The 26,174-nt window shown below is 40.0% G+C and overlaps 2 protein-coding genes across 5 annotated transcripts in view; one reads left to right on the top strand and one right to left on the bottom strand.

The window, feature by feature from the left end:
- Positions 1 to 2,473: 2,473 nt before the first annotated feature.
- On the top strand, positions 2,474 to 14,265 carry PLAC9 (placenta associated 9). The gene is made up of 4 exons (XM_064717302.1): positions 2,474 to 2,670; positions 11,750 to 11,847; positions 12,805 to 12,925; positions 14,075 to 14,265. Exons 1-4 carry the CDS (start codon positions 2,613 to 2,615, stop codon positions 14,083 to 14,085), a joined length of 288 nt encoding a protein of 95 aa, XP_064573372.1. The 5' UTR covers positions 2,474 to 2,612; the 3' UTR covers positions 14,086 to 14,265.
- Positions 14,266 to 14,921: 656 nt separating this feature from the next.
- ANXA11 (annexin A11) overlaps positions 14,922 to 26,174 on the bottom strand; it is a 34,244-nt gene continuing 22,991 nt past the window's right edge. For 2 of the 4 annotated variants that reach the window (XM_064717300.1, XM_064717298.1), the window contains 13 exons: positions 25,798 to 25,910; positions 24,314 to 24,688; positions 23,686 to 23,773; positions 23,238 to 23,332; positions 22,682 to 22,795; positions 22,392 to 22,482; positions 22,198 to 22,277; positions 21,984 to 22,040; positions 21,081 to 21,174; positions 20,290 to 20,385; positions 17,651 to 17,709; positions 16,970 to 17,092; positions 14,929 to 15,927 (listed from right to left, as the gene is read on the bottom strand). In XM_064717300.1, the coding sequence (XP_064573370.1) occupies positions 15,868 to 15,927; positions 16,970 to 17,092; positions 17,651 to 17,709; positions 20,290 to 20,385; positions 21,081 to 21,174; positions 21,984 to 22,040; positions 22,198 to 22,277; positions 22,392 to 22,482; positions 22,682 to 22,795; positions 23,238 to 23,332; positions 23,686 to 23,773; positions 24,314 to 24,688; positions 25,798 to 25,910 (1,445 nt within the window). In that variant the 3' untranslated portion in view covers positions 14,929 to 15,867. Of the gene's footprint in view, positions 15,928 to 16,969; positions 17,093 to 17,650; positions 17,710 to 18,760; positions 18,820 to 20,289; positions 20,386 to 21,080; positions 21,175 to 21,983; positions 22,041 to 22,197; positions 22,278 to 22,391; positions 22,483 to 22,681; positions 22,796 to 23,237; positions 23,333 to 23,685; positions 23,774 to 24,313; positions 24,689 to 25,797; positions 25,911 to 26,174 lie in introns of all 4 variants that reach the window. The other 2 variants (XR_010440875.1, XM_064717299.1) reach the window with 2 other exon arrangements.

The raw sequence follows: 26,174 nt of genomic DNA, 5'->3' as shown, positions 1-26,174 counted from the left end.
AGACTGTACCAAAAACAAACAAAAAAGCACCTCCCAAAATAGACTTAGTCCTTATGTTTGCTCTCCCTTTCACCAAACTGCCTGCTGGCATAAATTCACATCCCTGTTCACTGGTATGCTTTTTTTGGCTGCCAGTGTCTTGGGAACATCTCAACAGCTGGATTTTGTGCAAACCTAGATTCATATGATCTCACTGTGTTCTCATATATGGCCATTTTGAAGATGAATGTGCTAAAGAATGCTTTCTCTGATGGCAATCAGTTACTGACTAACTTCTCAGAACACAAATATGTTTGCATCATACTCTTTCTTCTGCTCTCACATCCTCTGTCTTCTGAAAAACCTGCTTTACAATTTAATGGGCATTGCCACATACCCAGATTTTTTGTACTTTAGTTGCCAGTTGTCTTACCCTGCAGCTTCCTTCTGAGTATTTATAAATTACAAAAGCAATCTGAGGTAATTACCTAAGATTATCAAAAATCTCAGGACAGGTAGTCCCACTGCAAAGCAGAATCCCACTAGGCAGAAATATTCTTTCTGGCTGCAATTCCCTGCAGTGGAAAAAACTACTCTCTGATTACAGAAACAACCCCTGGAGGATAATACTAGAGAAAACCCACACTATTTTGTTTAGTTCTCCATGGCTATCAGACCAACACCTCACTATAGTCAAACATAACACAGTATGCAAAAATATGCAGCAAGTGCCTTAGAGGGACTGAACTGTTCCTGCAGTCTGAGAGCAATTCAGGAGGAACCTCAAGGAAACGTGCTCTAAAGGGGGTGAGTGGCCTCAGCAAAGGTGGTCTGGAATGGAAAATGCCATATTTTTTACAGCATGCCAAAGAGAAAACTGTTTCAATGAATGTTGCTTTTTAGTGTGTGGCACAGAGCATGGCAGAGAGAGCTTGCAGAAATCCTCCATGAACAGGCTCCCTTTGAAATACAGAGATTGCATTGGATGATTCTGCTTTAAAAAAAGGACAAAGCCAAAGGACAAACGCATTCAGAAAACAGCAGCCAGCTATTAATAAATATTCTTCTTGTGCTCCCCAGTCCCCTCTCTTTAAAGCATAGACAGCACACAGATAACATCTCACTTCAAAAATCACAGCCTAACACATCAGCATCTCTTACAGAAACACAGGGTGCAACTGAGGCTGGACTCACTGTTACCTTTTGCACTTCCCCTCTCAGGACCTGATAATAAGAAATTAAGATTTATGTAAGTTTTCAGCAGGCATAATCAAAATTATTCTCAAAACAAGAATTTGAAATAATTGCAGTACGCTACATAGTGATTCAAGCTAAAACACTGCTAAAAACACTGCCACTCCAACTTTCATAGCTAATTTAAATTTTTATTTCTTAAAAACATTAACGTATTCAAACCAAGCCTGAGGGCTTAATAAACATGGAGGTTGTTCTATGCCTCATCAAAGTTATCAGATAAATTCCAGTCACAGAATCTGTTATTATTTTGCCTTGCAACTGAGCTTACAACCTAACTTGTTATGGAAGTCACTAAGGACAATTATACTTTGAACTCTAAGATAGCATCTCTACAGCACCATTTTCAGATATTCAAAGAACTAGATTTTTTGACTGCTAGGGGGTTGGCAAAGACCAAGAAAACCTGTTCTAGCTTGCAGGGGTTTATTTTCAGTGGTTAAACCACTGTCTATCCTGAACAATGGCCTTTGGGATTAATTAAGATGCCTTACTGGCCTCTCATTTTTTCTTGCAGTAGTTTGAAAAAAGGTAACTCAAATGAACAAGAGGAATAATACCAGGAAGGAGACACCTTAAGTGTTTTAACATCAGCCTAGAGGGGTCAAAGACTGATACTTATCCAGTCAACACCCAGGAACCTACAAGACAATGTTCAACCAGGATCCTGTTAAAAATCACACACATTGCCAGTGCTATTTTTGCGTGTGCTGTTAGCAAGCCCAACCGATTTAAAAACCCTGCCAAACTGAGAAGAGCTCAGATGAGATCAGGAGATCCTATGATAATGTCCAAACATGAAGTACCACAACCACCTCTCCCACAAGACTGCCACACGTTGTGCTGCCCAACGAAGATGTTTCTGTGCTCTTCAAAAAGAGCAATAGTAAAAGCCCTATAAGCTCATGAGATCTAAAGATTGGAAACTGTGTTTTCCAATGCTTTGCCTGCCCCAGATGAAATTCTACAGGGACAGACACATCCAGCACCCCTTCCTCCTCCTTTCTCCCTTCCTTGCCTTTCCCCACTTGCTATATTTACAGCATCCAAAGCTTTTCATCAATTTCCATTGTAATCTATGTACATAAATACAAGCGTAAAAACCCCCAACTTTGGGGAGCCTGGGCCACTTCCAGCTTGGCTGGATAGCTGGGCTGTGCATGGAGCTGGCAGGGTGTTTTTAAAAGGAGGGAAGCAGAAGAGAACAGCTTAAGAATCTTGGCTCAGGCTGGGCATATTTCCGCCTAACTCTGGCTAAAGCTCAGCACGAAGGGCTGGACGAGGAGCCGATAGGAAGCCGGGGAGGGAGGGAAGGAGGGAAGGGGGAGAGGCTGCGGGGCTCCAGCACAGCCACGGCACAGCCCGGGCAGGCTGGAAGCATGCTTTTCCTCTGGGCACTGGCGTTTGCTCTAGTCCTGCAGGAGCAAGACCCTTTAGGTAAGTGACTCTGAACTTGCAAAGCAGAAACTGTAACAATCTCAGTATGGCCAAAGCCTTTGCATGGGGTGGGAGGGAGAGGCAAATAATTGCTTAATTTCTCTATGGACTTCACGTGAAGGTGACACAGGTATGTGTCAAAACTCTCTGATTTGAGAGGTAAAACTCCATTTTTGTGACCTTAAAGTCTGTCCTATAGACATATTGCTTTGGTAGATCTGGAGATTTTTTACTTCTTACAGGAGATAGAATCACTCTACCGTCAGAAATTTAGGACCACATTGAGGTGCTGCAGACAGTGCTCTCAATTTCCATAATTACTGTTCTGGCAGCCATATTAATATCACACTAATCCACTTGGAAATGAGACTGAAGTTCAAAGTGATTAGAGAAAGATTCTGCTTTATTCAAAGCTTTCTTTTTAAATTTCCGGGTAACAGCATCACCGCTTTGTTTCTTCTGCTTTGGACTGCTTATTCCTGAGATTTTGAGGTAGAGAATGACTTCTCCAAAAGCTTTGGGAGAATATAAACAGAGAACATCTGATAAGCCTGCATGTGAATTCTACTTTCATTAACAAGAGATTAGCACTGCATAACCTGTAATCACATTGCAGTGCGACAAAGCTATTCAGTTTGGCTAGTTCAAGGGTTTACAGTCCCTGTGTAACCACAAACCTGGCTTCCCAGCCTGTTTGCACTGCATCTTTTCTGCTGGCTGAGGCTCAGATTTATTTTCCCTCTGGTCCTACTTTCTTGACAAGACAATAGCTGTATTTCACGGCAGGGTAGTAAGATCCTATTACATTCAAAACATTTCCTGAAAAACTGTTAGTCCCTTCTGCCCCTAAGTTCTAGTCACTCTTCCTTGCCCTGACTCCCTCCTTCTTAACTGGCTTTGTGATGTTTATCTCAGTGATGAACTGAAATATCAATGCAACAGCAAGAGCACTCTAACTTGCTTTCACTCCACAAGAATTCACTACACTCTTGTGAGTTTTGTAAGCTTCACCGAAATAAATGTGAAATAAAAGAAAATTAAAAAAGGCTTTTTCTATTCCCATAAAAGTAGGGTTTTAACCTAAAATAATTTGCAAACTCAGATAAAATTCAGTTAATTAGAATAGCATCTCAATAATAACTGCAGAGGAGACTAGCACTCAGTATCATGCCAGGTGGCAGCTACTCAGTCAGCACACCATGTTTACTGTCTTAATGGTTTTCATCATGCAAAATGAGAATTTTGTGTCTGTCATGGCCAGGGGAGCACCCTGCCAGACTGAAGGCTTAAAAAAGCCATCCCCACTTTCCCTCTGCTACCCTTGAGCTGGGGAACATAACTTATGATTCCCTTGCAGAATCCTCCAACCTAACTCCCACGGGTTCCTCTTAAAAATTATTCAGCCAAACTAGAATTTATGTTTTAATTCAGCCATTAATATGAACAATCTCATATTCAAAGAGCTCAGCCTCCAAATCATTCAGGAGGAGAGGCTGGCACGGGAGCCCTTCGGGATGCAACCATGTGCTCCTGCCACAGTTCACAGTGCTTTGCTGCCCGTGCTGGGTTCATTTGTAGGCGCTGCTCAAATGCAGTGCACAATGTAGTCTGGAGCACAATACCTTTATTCAAGGTATGCTTTTTTGGCTGCCAGTGTCTTTAAACGTGTTTCCAGGCAAATCGTTCCGAGGGGCGAGCACCCCAAGAGCAAACACGGTGCTCCATGTGTGTGCGTGGCAGAGAGGTGACCTGGAGCTCCTGGGCGAACAAGCCCCAGCCCCCGCGCCATCAGCGCAGCACCAACACCGAGCGCTCCACCTGGGACAGCTTCCAGCCAGGCGCTGCTGCTCCACACCGTGGCGTGATTTGCTTTCCAACAGCACAAGTTCCAGCCGGTTCTAACTACGAGTTAAAGTAAATCAAGTGTATGAATGCTTCTCTTCATTCACCTAACGTTTTTTGAATTCTCAAGATGTTTTGAATCCTCTGATATTCACATGCAATATCAAAGCTGGGAAGCTCTATAAGCTAAACCATTATCTAGAAAGTGGGGGAAAAAAATCCTTTCAGAACAGCCAGAATCTGCCCCAAATTGACCATTTGCATTGTCACAGAGAAGCATTTTTTCTCTAGGAGATTAAAACACTGCATTGTAGAATTAAAGACACAGTAAAAACTTATGATAGATATCCTATTTTAGGCCTGACTTGGACTTATATTTCTCTACTAACAAACTAATAATGGTTTAACCTATACTCCATGTTATAGCTATTTCCTGTCCTTATAGAAACCCACCAGCATTACTGTCTCCAACGCAAGGATTACAGTCCTTGCAGAACCCACCTTTGAGCGCTAACAAGGAAGGAGAAATAAAGTTTGCAACAACAAAGTGTACCCCAAAATCACAGTGTTTTTTAAGATTGTGAGTTATCTGGAGATCAGGGTTCAGTACAGAGCCTTTTATAAAGAGATTTTATATATCTGTAAAGCCCTATGTTTTTATATATTGAGTTAAAAGGAATTTCAATTCTGTGGACATTATAACTTCTACATGTAAAGCAAAAGTTACTATCAAACTCTCCCAAAAAATGAGGAGTTTAGAAATATAGGACTCCTGTTGTTCACCTGCAGGATGAGGGTTTATTTATAAACACAGCTGATCTCCTCTGGCTGAAGCAGATGTAAGTCCTGGGCCTGAATGTCAGCATCTACTGTGTGTGTGTGTTTGTGTGTGTGTATCTGTCCTTCTCTCACTATTCTACTTCCTGACTTGCTGCAGACTGCATGAACTGTCAGCCAAGAGAAAATAGATCTTCAAGCAACTCCTTAGATTTGTTTAGATTTTAGGAAAAAACCTAAAATTATATTATTTCATTTTACTTCTTTCTACTGCCATGACTTAGACATATGAAAACTACACAATCACAAAGCTGACTAATAAGTCACAGACTCACCCCATCCACTCCCCATGACCATCATTTCTATTACTAAACACAGACCAAGAGCCATGCTCTCAGAAAATTGAGAAACTCTTTATCCCCTGATACCAGTGGTTATCCTCAAATTGATTATTCATCTCACATCGGCCACTTTCAAGCCAGCCTTAAGTTCACTAATTCTGCACAACTTGGATTCTTTATGGATACTAAGACACAGCTCCTCTTCTTCCTAAACAGCTTCCCCTTCTCTACACACAAGTGTGTCCTACACAGCTTCTAGCTATAATCCTCTTAACGTTTAGCCTTGGTTTCCATAACAAAGATGCATTCACATGAAAATAAATCCATAATAAAGGCAAACTTTTCTGGAGCCCAAAGCATCATTGTAAGATACAGCATGAATTAGAATAACGTACCTGCTAATTACGTAGCTTGTGTCTCTTATCAGTCCAACTCCCTGCAGTCATTTTCCACTGCAGAAGCAAGTGCAAGAGGATATTCTCTGGCTGCTTGTTCTGAAGACCAGCATGCTGAAAACACCCTCCAAGCCAATAGTTCCCTCACAGGAACATTTAATTACTATCCCTCTTCCTTTGAATGAAAATACACAAAACTTAAGTGCTTCTTACAATCACAGATATGGTCAAATTGCAGAAAAAGCAAAGTAGTTTTTCAAGCAGCAATATTGCTTCTGGCACATAGCCATGGCAAGGGCCCAGATTTTTTTGTGTGTCAAAAAAAACCACCCACTGGAAGCATGAACTATCCCTGGTCTTGTGCACTCCTTCTCAGTCTCCACTGCTGGGTAAGTGAGAGATGGATCCCCTTATGAGAATTACATGGGTCACAACAGCAAAAGCTGCCTGTAAATAAAGTAGTTTAACACAGAAATGTATGCTATCTACTCAGAAACAATTGCTATGAGGTCCCATTTCTGATTTTGCACATTTCACAAGCACAAACGATGTGCCTTGTTGTTCTGCCATAAAAGCTAGAGCCTAGTCAAGGCGTGTGCAAAATTAAATATTTACATGTGTATGCATATATTTACATGTGTGTGTGTATATTTACATGTGCATGTATATATTTACATGTAAATATAAGCAAACCCATGCAGTTGTCTCCAGTGTGAAGCATATGGCAGTGTGTAAGTTGCGAAGGAATTTTATTCATTTATTGCAATTCCTGCAGTCTTTATTGCAATCACTAAAGGGAAGAACTCCCTTATCTTTAAGATAATACAGACTGAACTCTAAAAAGAGGTAGAACTACCTGGTTAGAACTACCCAGAGGTGTCAAAATCACAGCTAAGCATTACTGCTTTATGGATTATAGCCAGAAAGATGCTCTATGTCCAGTTAAAGATATGCTTCTGAGTGGCTAAGAACTTGAAGGGAATCTGTGCCCTAAAAAGTATTTTCAATGCAACACTTGCTATCCAAATAAATTATTTTTGATGTCCTAACAATAAAATTTTATTTGGCTTGAGTTATGCATCACAGCTTAAAATGAATTTGGATGTACTGGTGATAATGAAACTGGTAGTGACACAGAAGGTTAGTTCAGTACTTCCAAAGACAAGGATGCCAATGTAATTAATTAAGAGCTGACATTAATGGAAACTTACTTTGATGCCTTGAAGAACAGCCCCTAAAATTAAATATGACTAACAGTTTTAGCTTAACATAGTCTATGGTCTGAAAGCACCAGTACTGATAGTTATTAGTATCAGTTCAGATTCAAAGCAGTTGAATCTTTCCTGAATTCAGCTGCAAGTCATCTTCACCAATCACTTTAGGAAACCATGTGATTTCTTGAGCTAGCATTTCAAAATTACATGCAAATTTCAAAGTGGAATCCAGCACTTATATTTAGAGAAAATTAATTTAAGCAAGGGTCAGCAAATCCATTCAGAAGTCTGTTGCATTCCTCCCACACTGGATAGTGGATTCATCATTTGAACATGATCCTCCAGTTCATGACCTTTTTCCTGTTGGAACATAAATCATTACTATTGCCATTCCTTTTCTCATCAAAGACTGTCTGGCCACCTTATGCTCCATGCTTTAGGAATAAAATGATATTACTAAACCTAAGGCAGTGCAAACAAAAACACAGAGCACAGCATGTTTTCTGGAAGAGTTAGTCATGTTCTGCTTTATTCCCCTTGCTCTATCACGTGTTTTCAGGTTTCCTCATTTGCCATCTGGTTCCTGTTTCAATCTCCCATGTCTCCCACTTGGCTTGTGGCCTGCTTTGTTTTATCCCTCCCGCCCTACTGAGCACAAACAAGACCTTGCAGTCAACTTTCAAAACCACACTGATCACAGAATGAGGCCAAAGAATTTGACAGGTTTTAAGACCAATGGGAAACATTGTGGTCACTCACCTTGACCTTCTTTGTAATGCAGAGCAAAGAACCCAACCCAGCAATTTCTAGATCAAGCCTGTAACTTCATTTGGAGCTGCAATGTGTCATTAGGAAGGTTACTTTAGAAGACCTACCAGATCTGTGTGGTCACATACTTCAGTTCTGGCAGTCCCAGTAACCACAGAAAATGACAGCAGAGAGGCAGGGCCTTGGGTTTATTCTGATGCTTATCATTAACTACTTGGATGATCAAAATGAACCATTTAAGAGCACCTGGATAAAAAGAACCCTGACAGTCCTGGAAGGGAACTTCATCAGGGAGCACAGAGAAGGAACACCTTGTGGCTTGGGGGGAATATATCAAATGGACAGGAGGCAGAAGAGCTTAACAGAGGGATATTCTTAATCAAAAGCCTCTGCTCATAACCTGTTTAGCAAGGCTGTTTTGATTCTTACTTCATTGCTCATTCTCTCCCTTGCTATAAAACCAAGTTTTGTACAGCCAGGCTGACCATAATACACAAATCTTACTCTCCCATGGTCTACTTCTTTCAAACTTGAGGCATGTTCTTCTAGTCAATAGATCCTTATTAACAACCAGTTCAGAGATGCTCCATTTCCCTGCTGGTGTCTGACTGCATCACAGCCCAGGGTGGTTAGAACTACTCAGATTTATGGGGCACCATCAATGTAGCACAGAGGACTTAATCACAGCAAAAAGGCATGAGTCGTTTTCTTATCTTGAACATGAGAGTTCTGGTTCTTGATGGAAAATAACCACCCTATACATCAAATAGAATGGATTTCAAGAACTTAACTGAACATACTTGCAAGAAACATCAGGTGGAAATTTGCAGATGGGACATTAACTGAAAGGTAATGCTCTCTCTGCCATATTGAAATGTTGCAAGTGTCTGCATGAAACAATCTATTAAGTTTCAAATTAGATATTTAAGACATTGAAATATGCCTCCTACACACTTGCCTAAGCTGTCAGAAGTTGCAAACACCTACACATTTTAAATATGTAATTTATATGGAATACAAAGAATACTTCACTCTTAAAAGTGGTTAGCTTCAAAACTTACTACCAAAGTTGTCTCTATGCACATGCTTTGAAACACAGACAAGTAAAAAGTGCAATTTACATTTTAAAAATGTTTCTTCAGTAACTCCAGAAAGCAAGTACCTGGAAGTATCCCAAGTCATTAGTCTTTTGCTTACATAGTTTGCAGCATTCTGCTCTTCACTTCCTCTATATGATGACTGTAAAGTCACACGGTGACTTCATATACATGAAGTAGAAATGGTGCTGGAGTAAGGTCAGTGCCAAAGGCAGGTTGTGTCCCTTTCTTTCACCAACTGCAACAGAGAAGGGCAGTGCTCCTAAGCAACACTCCACGTGCTCTCTTTGAGCACATGGAAATTACTGCTTTGGCTGAACTGCCTGACCATAGTGACCCAGATATGTGCCATATTTACAAGGGACCGGATGTGTCCTGTGAACAGCCCATCTCAGAGATAGAGCTGTGGCTTAAGAGGTAAAGCCAAACAACAGAATAACAATGAATGTTTTGGGAAGCCAAAGCCTCAAGCCAGGACTCAGAAAAAAGAAGAAACCTACACTGACTGCCCAGCCACTGTCAGCTGAAATAGCCTGTTCTGGTGTGGTGGTGAAGGGGCAATTGCAAGAGCTGGAGCAGCTCTGTTCTGGTGTGAAAGTCACTAACAAGACATGGACATGCAGGTCCTGAGAGGGTTTCTCCTAGCTCAGCCCTCACACAGCTCACAGCTCCATACTGTGCAGTCTACAACTAGACACGCTTATGCTTATACCAACCCTTAGCCTTGCTAACATTGGCTGTCAGGTGCTTCCTGAGATATTTAGGCTTGGCCTGTTTGTCAAAGTTTTAGGCACTGCACTAATTCTGTGGTTCTGAGTGATATCTTACAGCCCTGTCAAACTAGGACTTGGTCCTCCTTCAGTATGGCCATTACAGCTGGTAAGGCAGCAAAGCGTTGTGAGCGATGGAAAGCTGTCTCCTGGGTCAGGAGAGGAACCCAAGGAACCAGGAGCTACTGAGTCCTGTGTCCCATAGCAATCCCTTTATCTCCTTCTCTAGGTACACACAAAGCTGTGCAGCGCTTTGCTAAGCTCACAGTAAGATGCAACAATCTTACACTGGCTGTACATAGCTATCATGGTACGTATACGTGTGCTTTGAGTAACTGTCAGTCCATCGTATCTAACCTCCCCACCTACAAACACCTGACTAGAGAATCAGCCACCACAATTTCAGTATCTCCACACTGTTCCAGTCATGATGGAAAAAAGACATGTCAAGAAGCAAAAATTTTGAGAAATAGCACAGTACACTTGACCACTAAGACAGTAACAAGACTCATAAACCACCACCACTAGCAGCAAAGAGAAGGAAAAAAAGGGTAATTGCAAAGCAGCTGGTGTTGAAATACCTGCTCTATTTCAGCACTCTTCCGTAAACAGGTAGATGAAGTCTTCAGGATTCTGTCCTAACAGCACCACCTTCTGGTACTGCACTAAAAAAAAACCCTAACCAAATCTCTGTCAAACCAATTTCTACATAATACCCAGTAAGTCAGGTCACTTTATAATCCCCCCTCCACCCCCCAATTCTAAGGATGCCATTCCAACTCAGTACATCTCTCACGGTCTCCAAACTGCAGTGATCCTTACTGACACGTTTGCCATCACCTGACACCTGCACTCCAGAAATCTTGGCACAGGCTTGACATGAAGCACTGCAGCAGTTCCAAACCACTGCTCTGGCACAGCAGCACTGGAGACAGAATTAGTTACTGCTCTTGTAATGAACAGTAAGACAGACAACACACGCTCTGTTTTGTCCTTGTTACAGACAATGACAGAATGAGTTATTGTTGCTTCCTCATTATCACAGCTGCTTCAAGCATCAAACAAGAGCAAAACCTAACTTAACATGCAGGAAGATATGTTATCACTTTAGCAGAGTTTAAAATATTCCACTAAAGTCCTCCACACACTTTTGAAAATTTAACTGTTACTGAATGCTGCACAGAAGTTATGAAAAGCAAATAGGCTCCACTAAAGCATGGACACTATCAGCTACTGATCTTTCATGGAGCACAGCCAGCAAAATGAAAAGTTCAAAGAGCAGGAGCTCACAAGTACTGAGAGGTAAACACAGATAACTGACAGAGAAATGTGACTTTGTATAGCAAAGTCAGCAAACATGCTCAGCAATAAAACAATTTTTATTGTTTCCCTTCCCATTGCAAAGTCAGACTGTCTGGGACAACCTTCTGGCAGAGAGGAACCATCAGCATCCATTTGCAAGGTGGACAAGCTTAGCTAGTCTTCAAACCTTTACAGCACCAGTTGCTTCTGAACAAAGTCTATGAGGAACTGTTGTGTTAGGCAGATCTTCCCAACAGTTAGGTTTGACACCCAAAAGTCACAGCCTATAAACTTACCCTACACATGCAGGAAAAAATAGCTTATGTTAAACAAATACATACATACAAAAAAAACCCAAAACAAACACCCATGGCAAGAGAAAACACCTTGTTCCAACCAACATGACGTGTGCAGGCAACTACTAGGGCACAGTTGTAGTTATTGGAAAAGAAGTTCAAATCCTACATTTGGTTCATCAACAATGCTGTGTAGCATGCAAAATACCACTTCAGAAATCAGAAAGGCAAGGACTGCTATTAGCCCTCTGCCAATTACCCGTGTCTCTATTTCCAGCTGCTGCTGATCCTGTCACTATGGCACCTGAGAGTTTGGAAACAGGAACCTGGTGTAATGAACACATGCTCCACGAACGCTTAGATATCATTGAAGAGGTAAGAGGGATTGTGCTGGCTCCTGAACCTTACCAGACCTCTGCCCTATCCTTTTGACCAAAGAAAAAGGATGTTTCTAGACAGTGTCCCTTCTTGACTTTATTAGTCAAGGTTGGACTACTTTTTTCAGATGTCCTATTTATCCATAAATCCATAAAGCCATTATCACCAGAAATATGTAATCTTAATGAATTTAAAAAAAACTGATTAACAATTTTTTATATATCAGCCTCTTCTCCAATGTTTATCATCTAAACATTCTAATCTGTGCCTTTAATCTAAAAATCTCAGAATCTGTATTTGTAAAGTTTCACACTGACTTATGGGTAGATGTGAGTTCTGCAAGTGACTCCAAGACTGATAGAGGAATTTCTGCTCACCCCAGCTGACACTGAGCTCTATGATGAGGATTCCAGGAAAGCTGCAAAGTTTGATTTTTTTTCCCCCTGGTGTCTTAAGCACGTATCACAAGATATCTCTTAACTCAGCTTAACTAACCTGCTAATTCTCAGCTGGGTAGTTCCCAAACATCATGCTGTGGTTCTCAAATGGGAACATGACCTCTCTTCTGCCCTAGTCCCAGTCCTCATCCTTACACCCCATCAGGTTCTCTTATCGTCCATGCAGATACTTTTATTGCATTTAATAAATTGCATTTCTGTCAGAAATGAGAAAGAATTAAAAACCAACTAATGGAAAGCTCCAAGAATTTAAATTCTTCTTCATACAGGGCTGCTGTAACATAACTCTTGCAAAACCGAGTGCTAATACTTGGTGCCACTAGAGGCCAGCAGAACACAAGGAATGTTTAAACCTGCAATGCGCATTACAGATTAAATTAGCTGTTGGCAGTAAAGGATATGAGGTTTGCATTTCTGCAAACACATCTGGTGCAATTCCTTCCACTTGACCCTCTGACTACCTCCTTTCTCCATTTGTCTCCCTTGTTTCCATTAGAAGGTAATAAAAACAGTGGAGCACCTAGAATCAGAAGTCAAATCACTCCTCAACATCATCAGTGAGACAACAGTGAATATCCCCACCGTTCCAGGAACTCCACTTATAGACATTTTTGATGGTCAGTATCTCGTCAGGTATAACCTAAGTTGAAAAAAGGGTTACATATGTTATTATTATACATGCCATATTTTCTCTCTAAAGATGCGAACTAATTCAGCTCAGTGTAGGTAAGGCCTCAGAACTGGGGGCCTCAGGACCCCAATTGCACGTCCAGCTTAGAAAACCAGATTTCAACAACCTCTGAAGAGAAGGCTGGGAGCAAAGGAAGCAACTCACCTTAGAACAGCAGGACAGACTAGGTAATCTCAAGGTCCTTTCCAGATTTAAGATCCTGTGATTCTTTAGCTTCATGTGTGACAAAATACAGGATGGCATCACGATTTTACAAAATTGGAGGTATTGCCATTTTGATATCCTAAATCCAACTTTGACATGCAAGCCCCTCATACAAAATATGTTCCTGGATAAATGCTTTTGGAATAAATTAAATCACAACAGAAATTAGTTGGATGAGACCACCTCTTCTACTCACTTTCTTATAATGCTCTATGCTCTTCATCCTCTGCCTAAATATCAACAGTGCATTTAACAAGGTGAGACTCTTGGTGGAAAATAAACCACTTGTGGACAGATGAAAGCATCCACAGACATGTTTATAAAGTCAGTTTTGTCAGTGCTGAGCTGTTTGTTCATTAAGGTAGCTGTACCTGGGCACACCACAGTGCACTTACATGATGGAAGTAGGCTTGAAGTAAACAGCAGCAGAGTTTATGCTGGTTTTTGGAGGTGGCTGTATGGATCTGGTAACCATGACTGATACTAACCTCACCAACTTTGTTATCCATTAAAGTTTATGGTTTTCTGTGAGGGGCAGTTAACAGGTTAACAATAAAGTTACTCCCCTGCAAGGTAAGGGGATAACCCAGTAAAAGTGAAAAATATTCCAGTAAAGCATTGCAGTGAATTTAAAACAGAAATCAGCACATCGGCAGCAAATCTATAGCAAGTACTATTCTGATCGATCTTGCTACAACTGACAAATTGCTCAAGAATTACAGATTGGACCTTTCTTCTATGATTTTGTGCATCAAAGTGACAATTTCCCACTTTAGAGTAGCAAGATTCATTGTTTTAAGAGAGATTTATCCATAAAGATTGATCCTGATCTCATAACCAAAAATAATCACATCAACTCTTCTCTATACAGATACCAGCTGAGCACTGTGAAGACAGAAGACAGCTGAATGTAACAGTGTGGATGTCATAAACAGTTGCACTTCTGATCATTTAACAAGCTTGTGTTTCCAGAATTTGTGCAGGGTGAACAACCCTCAGCTGTAGTTTCTCTTCTGTGTTGCTGTGCTTTATAATAAAAAGGTATTTGCTTTCAGACACAGTTTTAAACTTTGCATTCTAAATCTTTCAGGTGCCCTACTTTATCAAAACTGCATTTCAAATGTCAGTAAGAAAACACTGTCAGTAAGAAAACAAGATCAAGTGGTGTTCAAGACTATAGCACAGCTAACAAACGTCCCTTAATTCAAAAGCTTCCTCCTTCCCCTGCAAGGAAGTGAACCCTTGCTATTGGTTTCAGCCAACAAAGAGACTTGCAGCTGCAAATTCCTCTCAAGACATGCTCAGATTGACAGAAATAAGTGTATGGTCTGCCTTTGGACACAGGACACACTGCTGCCATTGACCAAACTGAGTCCTGTCAGCAAGTCCCAGTCAGAATCCATCATTTGGACATACAAATACAGAACATGGCTATCATATTCTGTAATCTTTACATTCCCCTCCCTTGTCATGGTGACAAATGCAACCCAGAATTAAATCCACGACACTGTCTTTTTCTTTCAAGACAAATAGCAATACAACTTCTAGGAAAAAGGACCTGCCTGACCCTTACATGTCAGGAGAACACTTACATGTATGTACTTCAGTAAGGGGAGGTTGCACATTCCTGATTAACAAGCCATCTATTTTCACTGACCTAGTTTGGAAACCTTTTCCCCACTTTGTACTTTCTACCTTTATGTGTTTTTATTTTGAAAACAACAAGCTGAAAAGATGTCATCCATGCCAGCAGGGAATAAAAACTCAGAGTTCCAAGAGTAAGAGAAATTACAACATGCAAACTGAAAATACTAAGCAATAACTACAGATTACATGTCTCATGTACAGACAATTGCTCATCAACAGCACACAACTCCCTAACTCTAACCAAAACAACAATTTCTGAATAATCCTGTGGCAGAGAATTTCTATGGAAAAACAGTTACATAAACTGAGTCATCACTCATATACATCAATATGACATCAAAAGGCACAGTCTGCAAAGACTTAGCTTTAATTTCATAATCTCTTCTTACATATATATATATATTTAAGGCACAATCCAAAACCTTTAAACAATAATGACAGAATCTTGACTACTGTCAACATTACTCCTGCCTTGTGACAGTCTGCCTTAGCAAGAATGAAATGTAAAACATAACTTCCTTGAAAAGAATCAAGGTAAAAAAACAGAACTTGACAAAACTACTTTAAAGCAGTCTTAACTAGACACAAAACCTCGAGGCTGCTATCTCCACATATCAGGAAGTCGGCTAGCCCAAAACCAACTCTGCATACAACAGATATAAAACTTGCATTAAAATGGCACTCAATGTTTATACAAAAGAACACCTTAAAATCATACAGCTGTGATTGTTGTTAAACAAACATTATTTCAACATGATATAAGCAGAAAAGAAATAATGACCATTCACGTATTGCTGAGTGTACTACACAGAATCCTGAGAAGATGGCACATAAGCTTGGTATTTTGGGGGGCCTTGGCATTTATTACCTACTACTTTTGAACTGAAGATATATGCAGTATTATCTTTTAAAATGCAACTGCTTTAGAAGAAACAGGTTTTACAGGTTTACATATTTACTTATGGAGAAAAAAAGACGCTCTGCAGCAGCTTTTTTAAGAAAAACTCAATGCTCCATTTAGTCATTTCCACCACACAACTTGAGTAGGATTTTCCGGTAGTCTCCTGAAGTATCACCCTGAAAAGGAATCCAGAAAAAGAAAAGTTGAAGAATAACCAAAAGAGGGGAAGCTACAGTTGAAAAACTAAGAACTTTCTTTCCAGAGACATTTTTGCCTCTAGTTTTACAGAAATAAGCAGCAGAGCTTACATATGTGGATATATAGACCCCATATTTACTGAAGCCAAGTTCTGGTCAAAAATTGTCCATTAAATAGATTTGGCCTGCTCTGCCTCTGAATGATAAATTACAATGTCAGATCAAAAGAGGAACAGGGCGAAGAAGCAATACAGAGCTTTTTCACCAATGTCTCACTGCTTTTTACTCAGACATTGGTGGTTACAGGGCATGCAACTACTGTAGAAGAAACACATGGAACATGCTATCCTCCAGAATCTCTACAGGATTCTTTCCAAACACTACTAAGTTACAGCCCCTCAGTGTCCACAGCAGAAGGAATAAACAGGGGCTTAATAGGTTTGGCACCCTCATTACAAGGTAAATAAAAGTGGCACCACTCACTCTCCTCCAGTTTTTATTACCCTACCATTGGCCAGGCATCCAGAGTCTGGGCTGTTGGTACAGCTCTAAATTGCAATAGGAAGGTGGATCAACTGCTAATGAATCTGAAGTTGAATCTATTTGCAAAGTCTTGTACTTTCAAGAGAAGGAGGAGGCAATTCTTTAGATTCTTAGAAGCTTTATATTCTTCCAATACACAAATGAAGTAGAGCACCTCTGTTACTCAACTGGAGGACTGAGTGGTTCCCACAAGATCATATAAGGAGACTGGGACAGAGAGGCCTCAGAAACTCCTCTGGACCAATTTTCCTTTCCTTCCTTGCCTGTTAGCTTCATCCCCATCTCTAGTTCATCAAGCCTCCATGCAAACCCAAGTGCTCTCCATCCTCTGGCCCTGAGCCTCCATGCTCCTGGCAAATGCAGCAATCCAACCCAGCCAGCCACACTCAGTGCAGGTAACAGCTGCTGAGCACAAGGAGCAGCGTTCTGCCAGCATAGGGGCTGTCATGGCAGGGCAGGGCAGGTCTCCAGGGCTTACAGTGATGTCTGAGTAGAGGGATCTGCCATACATCCGCTTGTACTCTGCACGTATGTCCAGCAGGTCAACCTCGCTGCGCGATACCATGATGCGGATCAGCGTCCTGTCCTTGGTTCCTGCTCCCTGAAACAAACAAAGCAGCAGTATAATGCACTGCAAAGTGTATGATATAGCACCAGGAAAAAAAATGAAATGCCTGTTTGCTGGCATAACCCCACTAACTTAATAAGCTTGAACAGTATTTAGCCTACCATGCTAAAATAAATTACATTTAGCAGTAGGACACTAATTTCTCTGCACAAGAACAGTTAAAAAAAAAAAGAGGGGGATTGACAGAGCTACAACAGGGTCAGGAAAATTTGGTGAGATAAATGGCCTACTTATTTATTTCTGCTAGAATTCCCTAGTTTAAAAGTATCAATTCCAGTGAGTTTTAAGCATATCTGTGTTCACCAAGTGAAGATTATTGTTTAATGCACAGTTGTATTCACTGCTCTGTTAAGGTTGATCAAATTAGCTAGATTTTCCAGCCTTTCATAATAATGACTGCATCATGACTGTTAGTCATCTGCCCACTGAAAAATGTAATCCCTTCAGTTGCACACTTCCTTCCCAAGAGCTGTACAAGCATTTAAAAAAATTCCACACTGTAAGTTTATGTAACTTGTCACAGACACCTACCTTCATTGCTTTATGTAATCTCTCTGCAAAAAAAGCTGGTGTGTTCTTGAGACACTTCACTGCAAAAAGGAACAGAGGAACAGTATTACAGAAATAAGGCATTCCTCCTCAATCAGAAGTCAGTAATTTTTTGAGTTAATCCAACATAGTCACATGCTTGAATTTTACATAAACATACACTTAATATAATGCAGCTTCCACTCCTTCCATTAGTCACTGAAATTCTTTTAAATCCAAACACTAGCTGCAATACAGTTAAAAAACCTGCAACGCATGGCTTAAAGCAAACATTTTTGTCAGTAGAAACCATCTAGTGTGAAGCAGCCATAATGAACTTTTGAATTCTCATGACCAAATTCTTGTTTATGAAGGGAAAAGAGGGGATGAGGAGGGGGCAGAAGACTTGAAGCAATATATAGGTAGTAGTGCTACTGGCTTCTTAATTCTAAATTTTCAGGCCATGCATCTGCAAGGTGTGACAAATTCAAGTCCTGCCCTAGGACAAATTAGGAAACCATCTATGACAGCAGGGAATCTTAGGTGGTTCCTTCTCCTTAAGGGTGAGTCATCACAACCCTTATTTTAAAGTCTCATTTTAGCCACAAAGTTCATCAGGACTCCTGAAAAATTTTTAACAGGCTAATTTAGTAATGACTGGAAGGTAATATTTAATTGGCATAGCTCATCAGAAATCTGAAAGAGCAAAATCTAAGTCAAATTGCTGTCATGTTAATCAGGATAATGAAAGAATTGTCCATCACTGATCACAATTAAAATCTATATATTGATGCAACATTGTTACAAGTCAACAATCATGCAAAATGTGGCAAACTACAGAGGAAACAGACCACACTTGACATTTAATAGCACAATAAGGTATCAAAATCAATCCCACAGAATCAATACAGAACTAAAGGGGTAAACCCAGACAAGTTTTTTCATAGAACACACATTCTGTATAGGAAGAAGCATTTTTCTCAGTAGGAAAATGTAGATGAGAGATAGCAGTTCACCACAAAACTGTCAATGATATGTACAATACTGTTCAAAAATGAATGACAAAATGAAATGCATGTTTCTGTATCACTCTATTTAACTAACACAACACACCTGCATTCTAAGATGTTTAAAGATATTGTTGTAAGTTACCAGTTGTACAATCCAGAAAGCTTTAAAGAAAGCAAAATCAAATATTTTCAATTAGAAACCCCCTTTTTCCTGCAAGTAAGGTCCACAGAACAAATGACATTAATATAACTTACTGATATAGATACATGTTATGTACATATAAATAAAAAACCCCACAGAATCTATTTAATAAAGGGAGTTATTCAGTGAATATTAATGACAAGCCTTGCTCCAAAGGTTATTGACTTGTCTGCCAGCTACAGTCTCAGTTGTGAATCTGGACCTACATGGAGACCTGTCAAGTCACTATGAAGCTCCATGAAGTCAAATGCCTTCTAAATGCTGAGCAGTTTCTTTACCAAGGCAATATTTTTCTACAAACAGAAATATATTTTCCCTAAGTTTAGTTTTCTAACAGTAGTTTCTGAGGTGACAAAGATCGAATCCTGGAAAAGGTTTGTAAAACAATCACACACAATGAGCTAGATCCAGTTTGTGTCATTAAAAGATCAGTACAACGACAATGTGGCCAAGCAGAATAAGAACAGTAGTTACATATTTCACACATGCACAAGACAGGAGTGAAAAAATGAGGTTTTTAAAATTGATTTTCATTTTGCCAAGATTTTGTTACAAACTTCAGCAAAAAAAAATCTGTTGTGGTTGAACTAAATATCTTCTATCTCATTTCCAAGTGATGCAAAGTCCATTTTTCCCATTTTGGTAGGAGTTTTTGGGTTTGGTTCCATTACTACCATATTCAAAACCGAAGAACGACACTTTTAAAGCAGGAGCTCTAGATACCACAATATATTTACAATAATAAACAGAAAAAGAAATTGAGATGTAAAGAAAAAAGACAGGAAAGTGGTTCACAGTTCTGTCTATAATAAAGCATTTTAAATAAAACTACTGCACAGCAACTTGAGGCCTTGTCCCAACCTCATGGAAACAAATTACTGCTTCTGAAGAGACAACAGTAGACTTAAGGTAAGAGGTTTCACTCCTCAGAAGTACTGGAGGCAATTAAAGATTTTAAAAAATTGTAGCCACAGTAAATGTGAGGAAAAAAAACCCTTTTGCAATGAAATTTAAGTTTTCTTTCTACTAAAAAGAGGTAGAAGTAACTAATTAGAGGGTTAATGCTGTATTTTAATTAATGATTTCTAAAATTGTCCTAAATACTCCATTCTCACTGACCCATGAGTTGGTAAAGTTCACTTCTTAAAGCAGTGTCAATTATAGTTAATAATTACATATTATGGAATTGTTCCCCATTTTAACATGTGAAATTTAAATTCTGCAGTTGCCTGAAACAAAAAAGCTTCATCAGGCATTTTGAGGTGAAGTGCCCCACTTTACTAATCCCAAATGCCTTCACAGAAAGCTCAACATAAAAAGCAGAAAACTGGAATTACCACTAATAAGAACATCTTTAGCTGAAGTCAGAGGCCCCACCTGAGGCAGCTGTCCAGGAATAGCAGGAATGACCTTGCTAAGGTGGCACATACCTACTGCCAGCATGCCCATCTCCAGGTCTCCAGACATCTCACGGCATATGCTGCTTTCGATGTCCCGGTTACACATCCTCTGGTACTCGCTGAAGACTGCAAATGGAAAAGAAAGATTCCAGTTCCACAACAAGAGGTGGCACTGGAATGTGCTGGATGGCTTCATTTCAGTGGCACTTCTCAGCTGGACACTACAGTGTACTCACACTAGTTTGAACATCTCAAGGATTAATACTGTTATCAACCATTGACATGTTATCATGCTCCTCCTAGCTTGCCTAGATGTGTCCTTTTCATTAAAGGGCTGGGCCAAGAAAGCAGTGCAATTTTTTAGGAAAGTTTCAGGTCTCAGTAAAGTTAAGAAGAAAATATTCAGGTTCTCATATTCACCCCTTTTCTTCATATAAGTACCTCCCACCCCAATAGCACAATGCAGAAGTTCTATGTAGTTACTAAAACATTTCCACAACGACAGACTGATGTAGCACCTTATGTTAGCAAGTAAAAGGGGAAGGTTTTCAAGTGTCTTGCACACACAAGTATGCAAGACTGAAACAATTCCAGTTTTTCAATTCTTTCATCAGAGGATCACTTGAACAAGCATGTCCTCTACCTGCTCTGGTATCTAAGAAAGGTGACTCTCTTTTCCTCAGCAGAATTCACCCTGCTTTTCATTGGTATCTTTCTGGGCTCATTTTACAGATGGAGGAAATTCAGGCACAGAGCAGTGCTGTACATTTTTATCATTACACTCAACAGAATTGAGTTACAGTTTATACAGACATCATTACCTGCTCTAAGGTGGGCCCTACTTCTGGCACACAGAATGGCATTGAACTTGGATTCATCAGTTCCTAGACGGTTCTCTCCAGCTGCATACAACTCCTGAGCACAGAAGGGAATGCACACTTCATTACTCAGAAAAGCACTCAGGCTGAACAGTTGAGTTACAGATTTGCTTCCTTGCAGCCTCTCCTCCTTTTAAACTTCTTAGCCTATGCACTACTGCAAAACAGGAGCAAGCAATACATAGCAACTAGTTCTAACCTTCCCTATGCTATGCTTCAGTCTTCCCAGCTTGCTGATGCAGAAATGCTCCAGATTACTAAAGGAAGGGACATTGTTCTTCCTAACAGTCCTTACATCTAGGTTTCCTTCTACAATTCCAGGTGTGCTCTGGGACGTTCTTGTGTTTTGGCTAAGGCACACTAGATAGAAAGCTTACGACATTACTATCTATATGACACTAGTATGGCTAAAACAATGCAGGGCTTCCCCTTTGCTATGTAGTGAAAGGAAGATACAGAAAAAGAAATGGGGCAAGCATTATGAAGGCCACGTGCCTTATTTGCTGCAAAACTCCAGACTTCCTTAAACAACATGCAAAGGCTAATGCAGGTGTTGAATAGTTTGAAATTTAATCTACACACCTATCATCTCAAATATCTTCAGACAATTTCCTTAGAAAGCAGCATAATCCAACACTTGGAAAAGCCAATTCATCTCTATATTGCACCTACATGGCTCTAATGCTCTGTCACAGCTTTTTATATCTCTTCCATCCACTTAAAGATAAGCACTGCATCAGCAGTCATCACAAGGTGTCCATAACTAACAGTAAGTAGAATCCACACAGCCAAATTTCAGCATATTGAGTTGACTATGCATAGAAACAATGAAGAATCTCTACTGACCTGTACATCTCTTTGGACAACAGACATGTCAACATTTGTACTTTCATCTCTGTTTCCCTGAAAGAATTAGAAGATCCAGAAGTGTTACTGGTGGGCTCTGATGAGCTGCTTTTTTTTAAATTAAAAAAAAAAAAGACCAAAACCAAACCAAAAAAAATCCACACCACCTACAAACACACAACAAACAAATTCCAAAATCCCAGCAGACAAGTACCTGAGCAAGTGAAATTAAAAGCCTCTGAAAGTGCCCAGATGTGTCACTTTTTATTGCTTCCTCCAGAGTTTTCTTATATTCTGGAAAAGAGAGAGTCATGAATCCTCATACAACTCTGCTCATTTCCTAAATTTTTACAAGCAGTCAGTGACTGAGTAAGAAAAGGAAGAAAATTTTGATGCAAAAGATCAAACCTGCTTTATAGACCCTGTTGAGCTCCTGAATGTGCTCATTACTGCGGGAAGCTAAGATTTCAATGAGACAATTTTCATCTGTGCCAACACCCTAAAACAAACAAAGGAGAAACACTTCAGATTCTTGATTTCTACAACCTAGCAGAATTATATAGGAAAAAATTCAGAATATAACCTTGTATAGGAAGTCAAAGTAATCCCAAATAAATCCAAACTTCTAAATGGCAACCAAGTTTTTTATCAGTACAACTATTTCCTCTATGTTGTAAATTTGTATCTCCTACACAAACCTTTATAGCTTCCTTGATTTCATAAGCATCAAACATGACAGGTGTCTTCATCATTGCCAAGATTGTCCTCTCAAAGTTACCTGAGAGCTCAGACTTGAGATCCTTGATCAAATCCTAATGAGAAGGAAAAACAAGGAAAAATGCATAAAGACCAAACTTGACAAAAGCAAACACCAGAAATACACATTTTACTAAGAATTCTTTATGCGTAAGCACCAGTAATGTATGTCCAAAGTAAAGCTATTCCACTTAATACTAAAACAGTATAATGGTATTTGTACACTGAGGCCATTTAGGTCCAATTAAATAGATTGCACAGATCCAAGAGCCAAAGTAACCACTTAGCATAGAAACTGCTTTACATGTTTCATCTGCAACACTGCAGGAAGAAGTCAAGCATGGGTAAAAAGCAGAACTCTGAACTGGCTATGACCCAAGAACCATGTTCCCCTAATGCACCTTCCAATCTTTTTTTCCCACCACTATGTCTTCTGACTGCCACTGAAGGGATGCAGGCTCTCATGTCTTCTTCCTTCTGTCCTCACAATGTACTTACCTTTCCATAAGCTGTTTTGAAGGACAGGATTATCTGCTGCCGCTGCTTGTTTGAACGACTTCCAAGACAATCGATGATTGCCTGCTCATCAGTTCCTGTACAGACACAGACACCACAGAATGAGTGAGGATTCAGCTTTCTGTCTCTATTTCATCCTGTTCTAAACCCAGTAGAAGGACACGAATGCCTTGAATTTATCTACAGTATCTACTCTTGTGTATAACCACAGAACTTTGAGCTGACAAACACAGTAAGAATACAAAGAAAAACTCAACCAAACTCATGGTATTGTTTATGCCCACATGAACTTCCACTAGTACTTCTGATAACCAAGGACTCAGTACACACTCAGTCCTGCTCAGTACACATATAGCAACAGACAAATATCAGTGCTGAATGGAGATGCAGTTCTACTTTTAACTGAAATGTAAATCCTCAGATTGCTCACCGAATCCTTTCATGGCCTTCCTTAAGACTTCTGCATCCTTCAGAGGGTCAAAGCCTGGTGCATCAGTGATCGTACCTCGGTTTCTGTGCTGAAATGAGATCAGTAGTGTTAAACAACAGCAGTGTTAACAGCGTATTGGTGTCAAATAGTGAAATGTTGTGGTTTACTACTTAAGGAAGATGATCATTTATCAGTTTTCTTTTTGTGAGATAATAAAGAAAACTCAAACCAACCTTGCCTTAAGCAATTTGTTAATTTCCAGACACAATTTACAGGAAAATTCAAGATCAAGGTTTGCTGACACTAAATCTGCTCTCCAATTAATTAAGGTTTGATGATACTGTATATACAACTGGCAATACTTGCTAAAGTCAGGAAAGGCAAGATTAATTAATTAATTCGAATTCATATCAAACCTCTTTTCTTGGATACCATGGTAAAACATAATTTGTTTCAAGACCATATAAGCTCATAGTGCTTGCATTTGGAAAAGTTCCGTCGCTCTCTTTACTCAAACTTTTTTTCACAGCTTTCTTTTCAATTTTGGTTTACACTAATACACACAAAGAAAATGCAGAGGAACACATATACAGTCACACCTCAACTGAAAAGCAGTGAATGCTCTTACTGTTACAGGAGTGACTGCAGGCCCTGTAGCTCCTGAGTAGGAAGGCATAGATGGGTTCCCAGCTGGACCTGCTGGATAGCTTGGCATGGGCTGCTGCCCTGGGTGAGTTGCTGGAAGGCCTGGATAGCTCATGGGCTGCTGGGCAGGAGGTGGTGTGGGCTGGCCTGGCACAGGGCCGCCCCCATATCCTGGGTAAGATGGCATTCCGGAGGGGGGATTTCCTCCAGGTGGAGGGTACCCTCCGTACGAGGGCTGCTGTCCTGGTGGGGGTTGCCCAAAACCACCTGGAGGAACTGGTGGATAACCCCCAGGTGTGGAAGGATACATGCTTTGTGGAAGATTTGCCCCTCCAAAGGTTCCTGCCAGGTTGGATGCCTGCAGTGACAGCAATAAAACAAGAGAGGAAAGAGTACCAACAGCTGAGTTTCAGCAACATGCTTAATACAATACAACCTCCCTCCCACCAACACAGATAGCTCTTTATCTGCAGAAGATAGCAACCAGGATAGAAAAATCTGCCTAAAACTTTACACCAAATAGCCCTTTCTTTGCTCATGGCTGCCTAGTGTGATCACAAGGCTGCACCTGGATGCAAGGACTTTAAGCAACCTTTGGCTGTTTTACAACGTGTTAGTAGTTTACAACTAGCAGGAGTTCCTGGACTATATTTGGAAAGACTTCTGCAGAAACTGAAATTAACATATTCCACTCCACATCAAAATCTTATCACTGAAATCTCTCTTCTAGAGAGAAACCAGAAGTGACATTGGATGACTGCAGCACTGTCAGAAGCTCGGTGCTGTGGATATAGGCTCATGCATATAGCTTGATGTTCAATTTGCCTGCTGGCTGCCAAATCACTTGATTTAATCACTGCCTCAGAAAAACATCTATGATGCAAATATCTTCCTACAAACTGCAGTCCTTATGCAGCATAACAGATTTCTGAATACTAAAGTTGTCAGAAGTGTCACTCACTTCTGCTCTATGAAAAAAAAAAAATCACATTGACTGAAGAAAATGTAGACGTTTCCAATGTAAAAGGTTTTTACTTCCATCTGTTAAACATCAGTGTTTGTAAGAGACTGTTGATCCCATATTCTTTTCAAGGATGAATCATTGATATCTCTAATTATACAGCTTTTTTCCTTACTCTGGTCAAAATCCAGGTAAATAGGCAAAATCCAGACTGCGTTTGCCCATGTGAATTCCTCTACACAAATGCCAAGTTATATTAGTTTTATGTCCACAACTTCTGAAGATATACTGTTAACAACATTTAACTAGTGCTCTGTTTTCCTAAAATAAGAAATAGCTTGCAGGAACCATTTTCCTCAATAGGCAATATTGAATGCTCAAGATCTAAACAGATTAGACACAAAGGCACAGAATTCAAGTGATAAACCTCTCAGTGACCATTTCAGAAGCACAGCTTTGCCCTTAAGGACATCACAGCAGAACACATTAAATGAAAGCAAACTTACCATTCCAGCCATGTGGCTGGGATTGAACTGGTTGGCATAGCCAGTCACATTTTCCAGACCAATTGGAGGTGGATTTGCAGGTGGATAGGGAGCACTACCCCAAGGACTGCTACCTGAAATCAAACACAGATGTGCTGAAACAAGAAACTATGCCTTTTGAAAGTTCTTACTACTTAAATTTCTAATGTTATGTATTTTCAACACTATCAGGGAAATTAACTGAAGAGGTGCAAGGTAGCAGTGCAATTATTATAAAAAGAGAAGTCTCACTGGGTATTTCTAATCATGTCAGTTATCACTGAATCTGTAAGTTCTTACTTAAAACAACTCTAAACCTCTTTGAAGGTTAACACTAAAGACTGTTAACACCATATTTT

The sequence above is a fragment of the Zonotrichia leucophrys genome, chromosome 6 (assembly GCF_028769735.1).
Source record: "Zonotrichia leucophrys gambelii isolate GWCS_2022_RI chromosome 6, RI_Zleu_2.0, whole genome shotgun sequence".
Taxonomy (NCBI): domain Eukaryota; kingdom Metazoa; phylum Chordata; class Aves; order Passeriformes; family Passerellidae; genus Zonotrichia; species Zonotrichia leucophrys.
The sequence above is the reverse complement of the archived record's forward strand: the minus strand, read 5'-3'. Positions and strand labels throughout refer to the sequence as shown.

Excerpts from the sequence above, each read along its gene's own strand:
- PLAC9 (XM_064717302.1), top strand. The coding sequence starts at position 2,613 with ATGCTTTTCCTCTGGGCACTGGCGTTTGCTCTAGTCCTGCAGGAGCAA. Across the intron at positions 2,671-11,749 it reads GCAGGAGCAAGACCCTTTAG|CTGCTGCTGATCCTGTCACT; the intron begins GTAAGTGACTCT and ends CTCTATTTCCAG. Across the intron at positions 11,848-12,804 it reads GCTTAGATATCATTGAAGAG|AAGGTAATAAAAACAGTGGA; the intron begins GTAAGAGGGATT and ends TGTTTCCATTAG.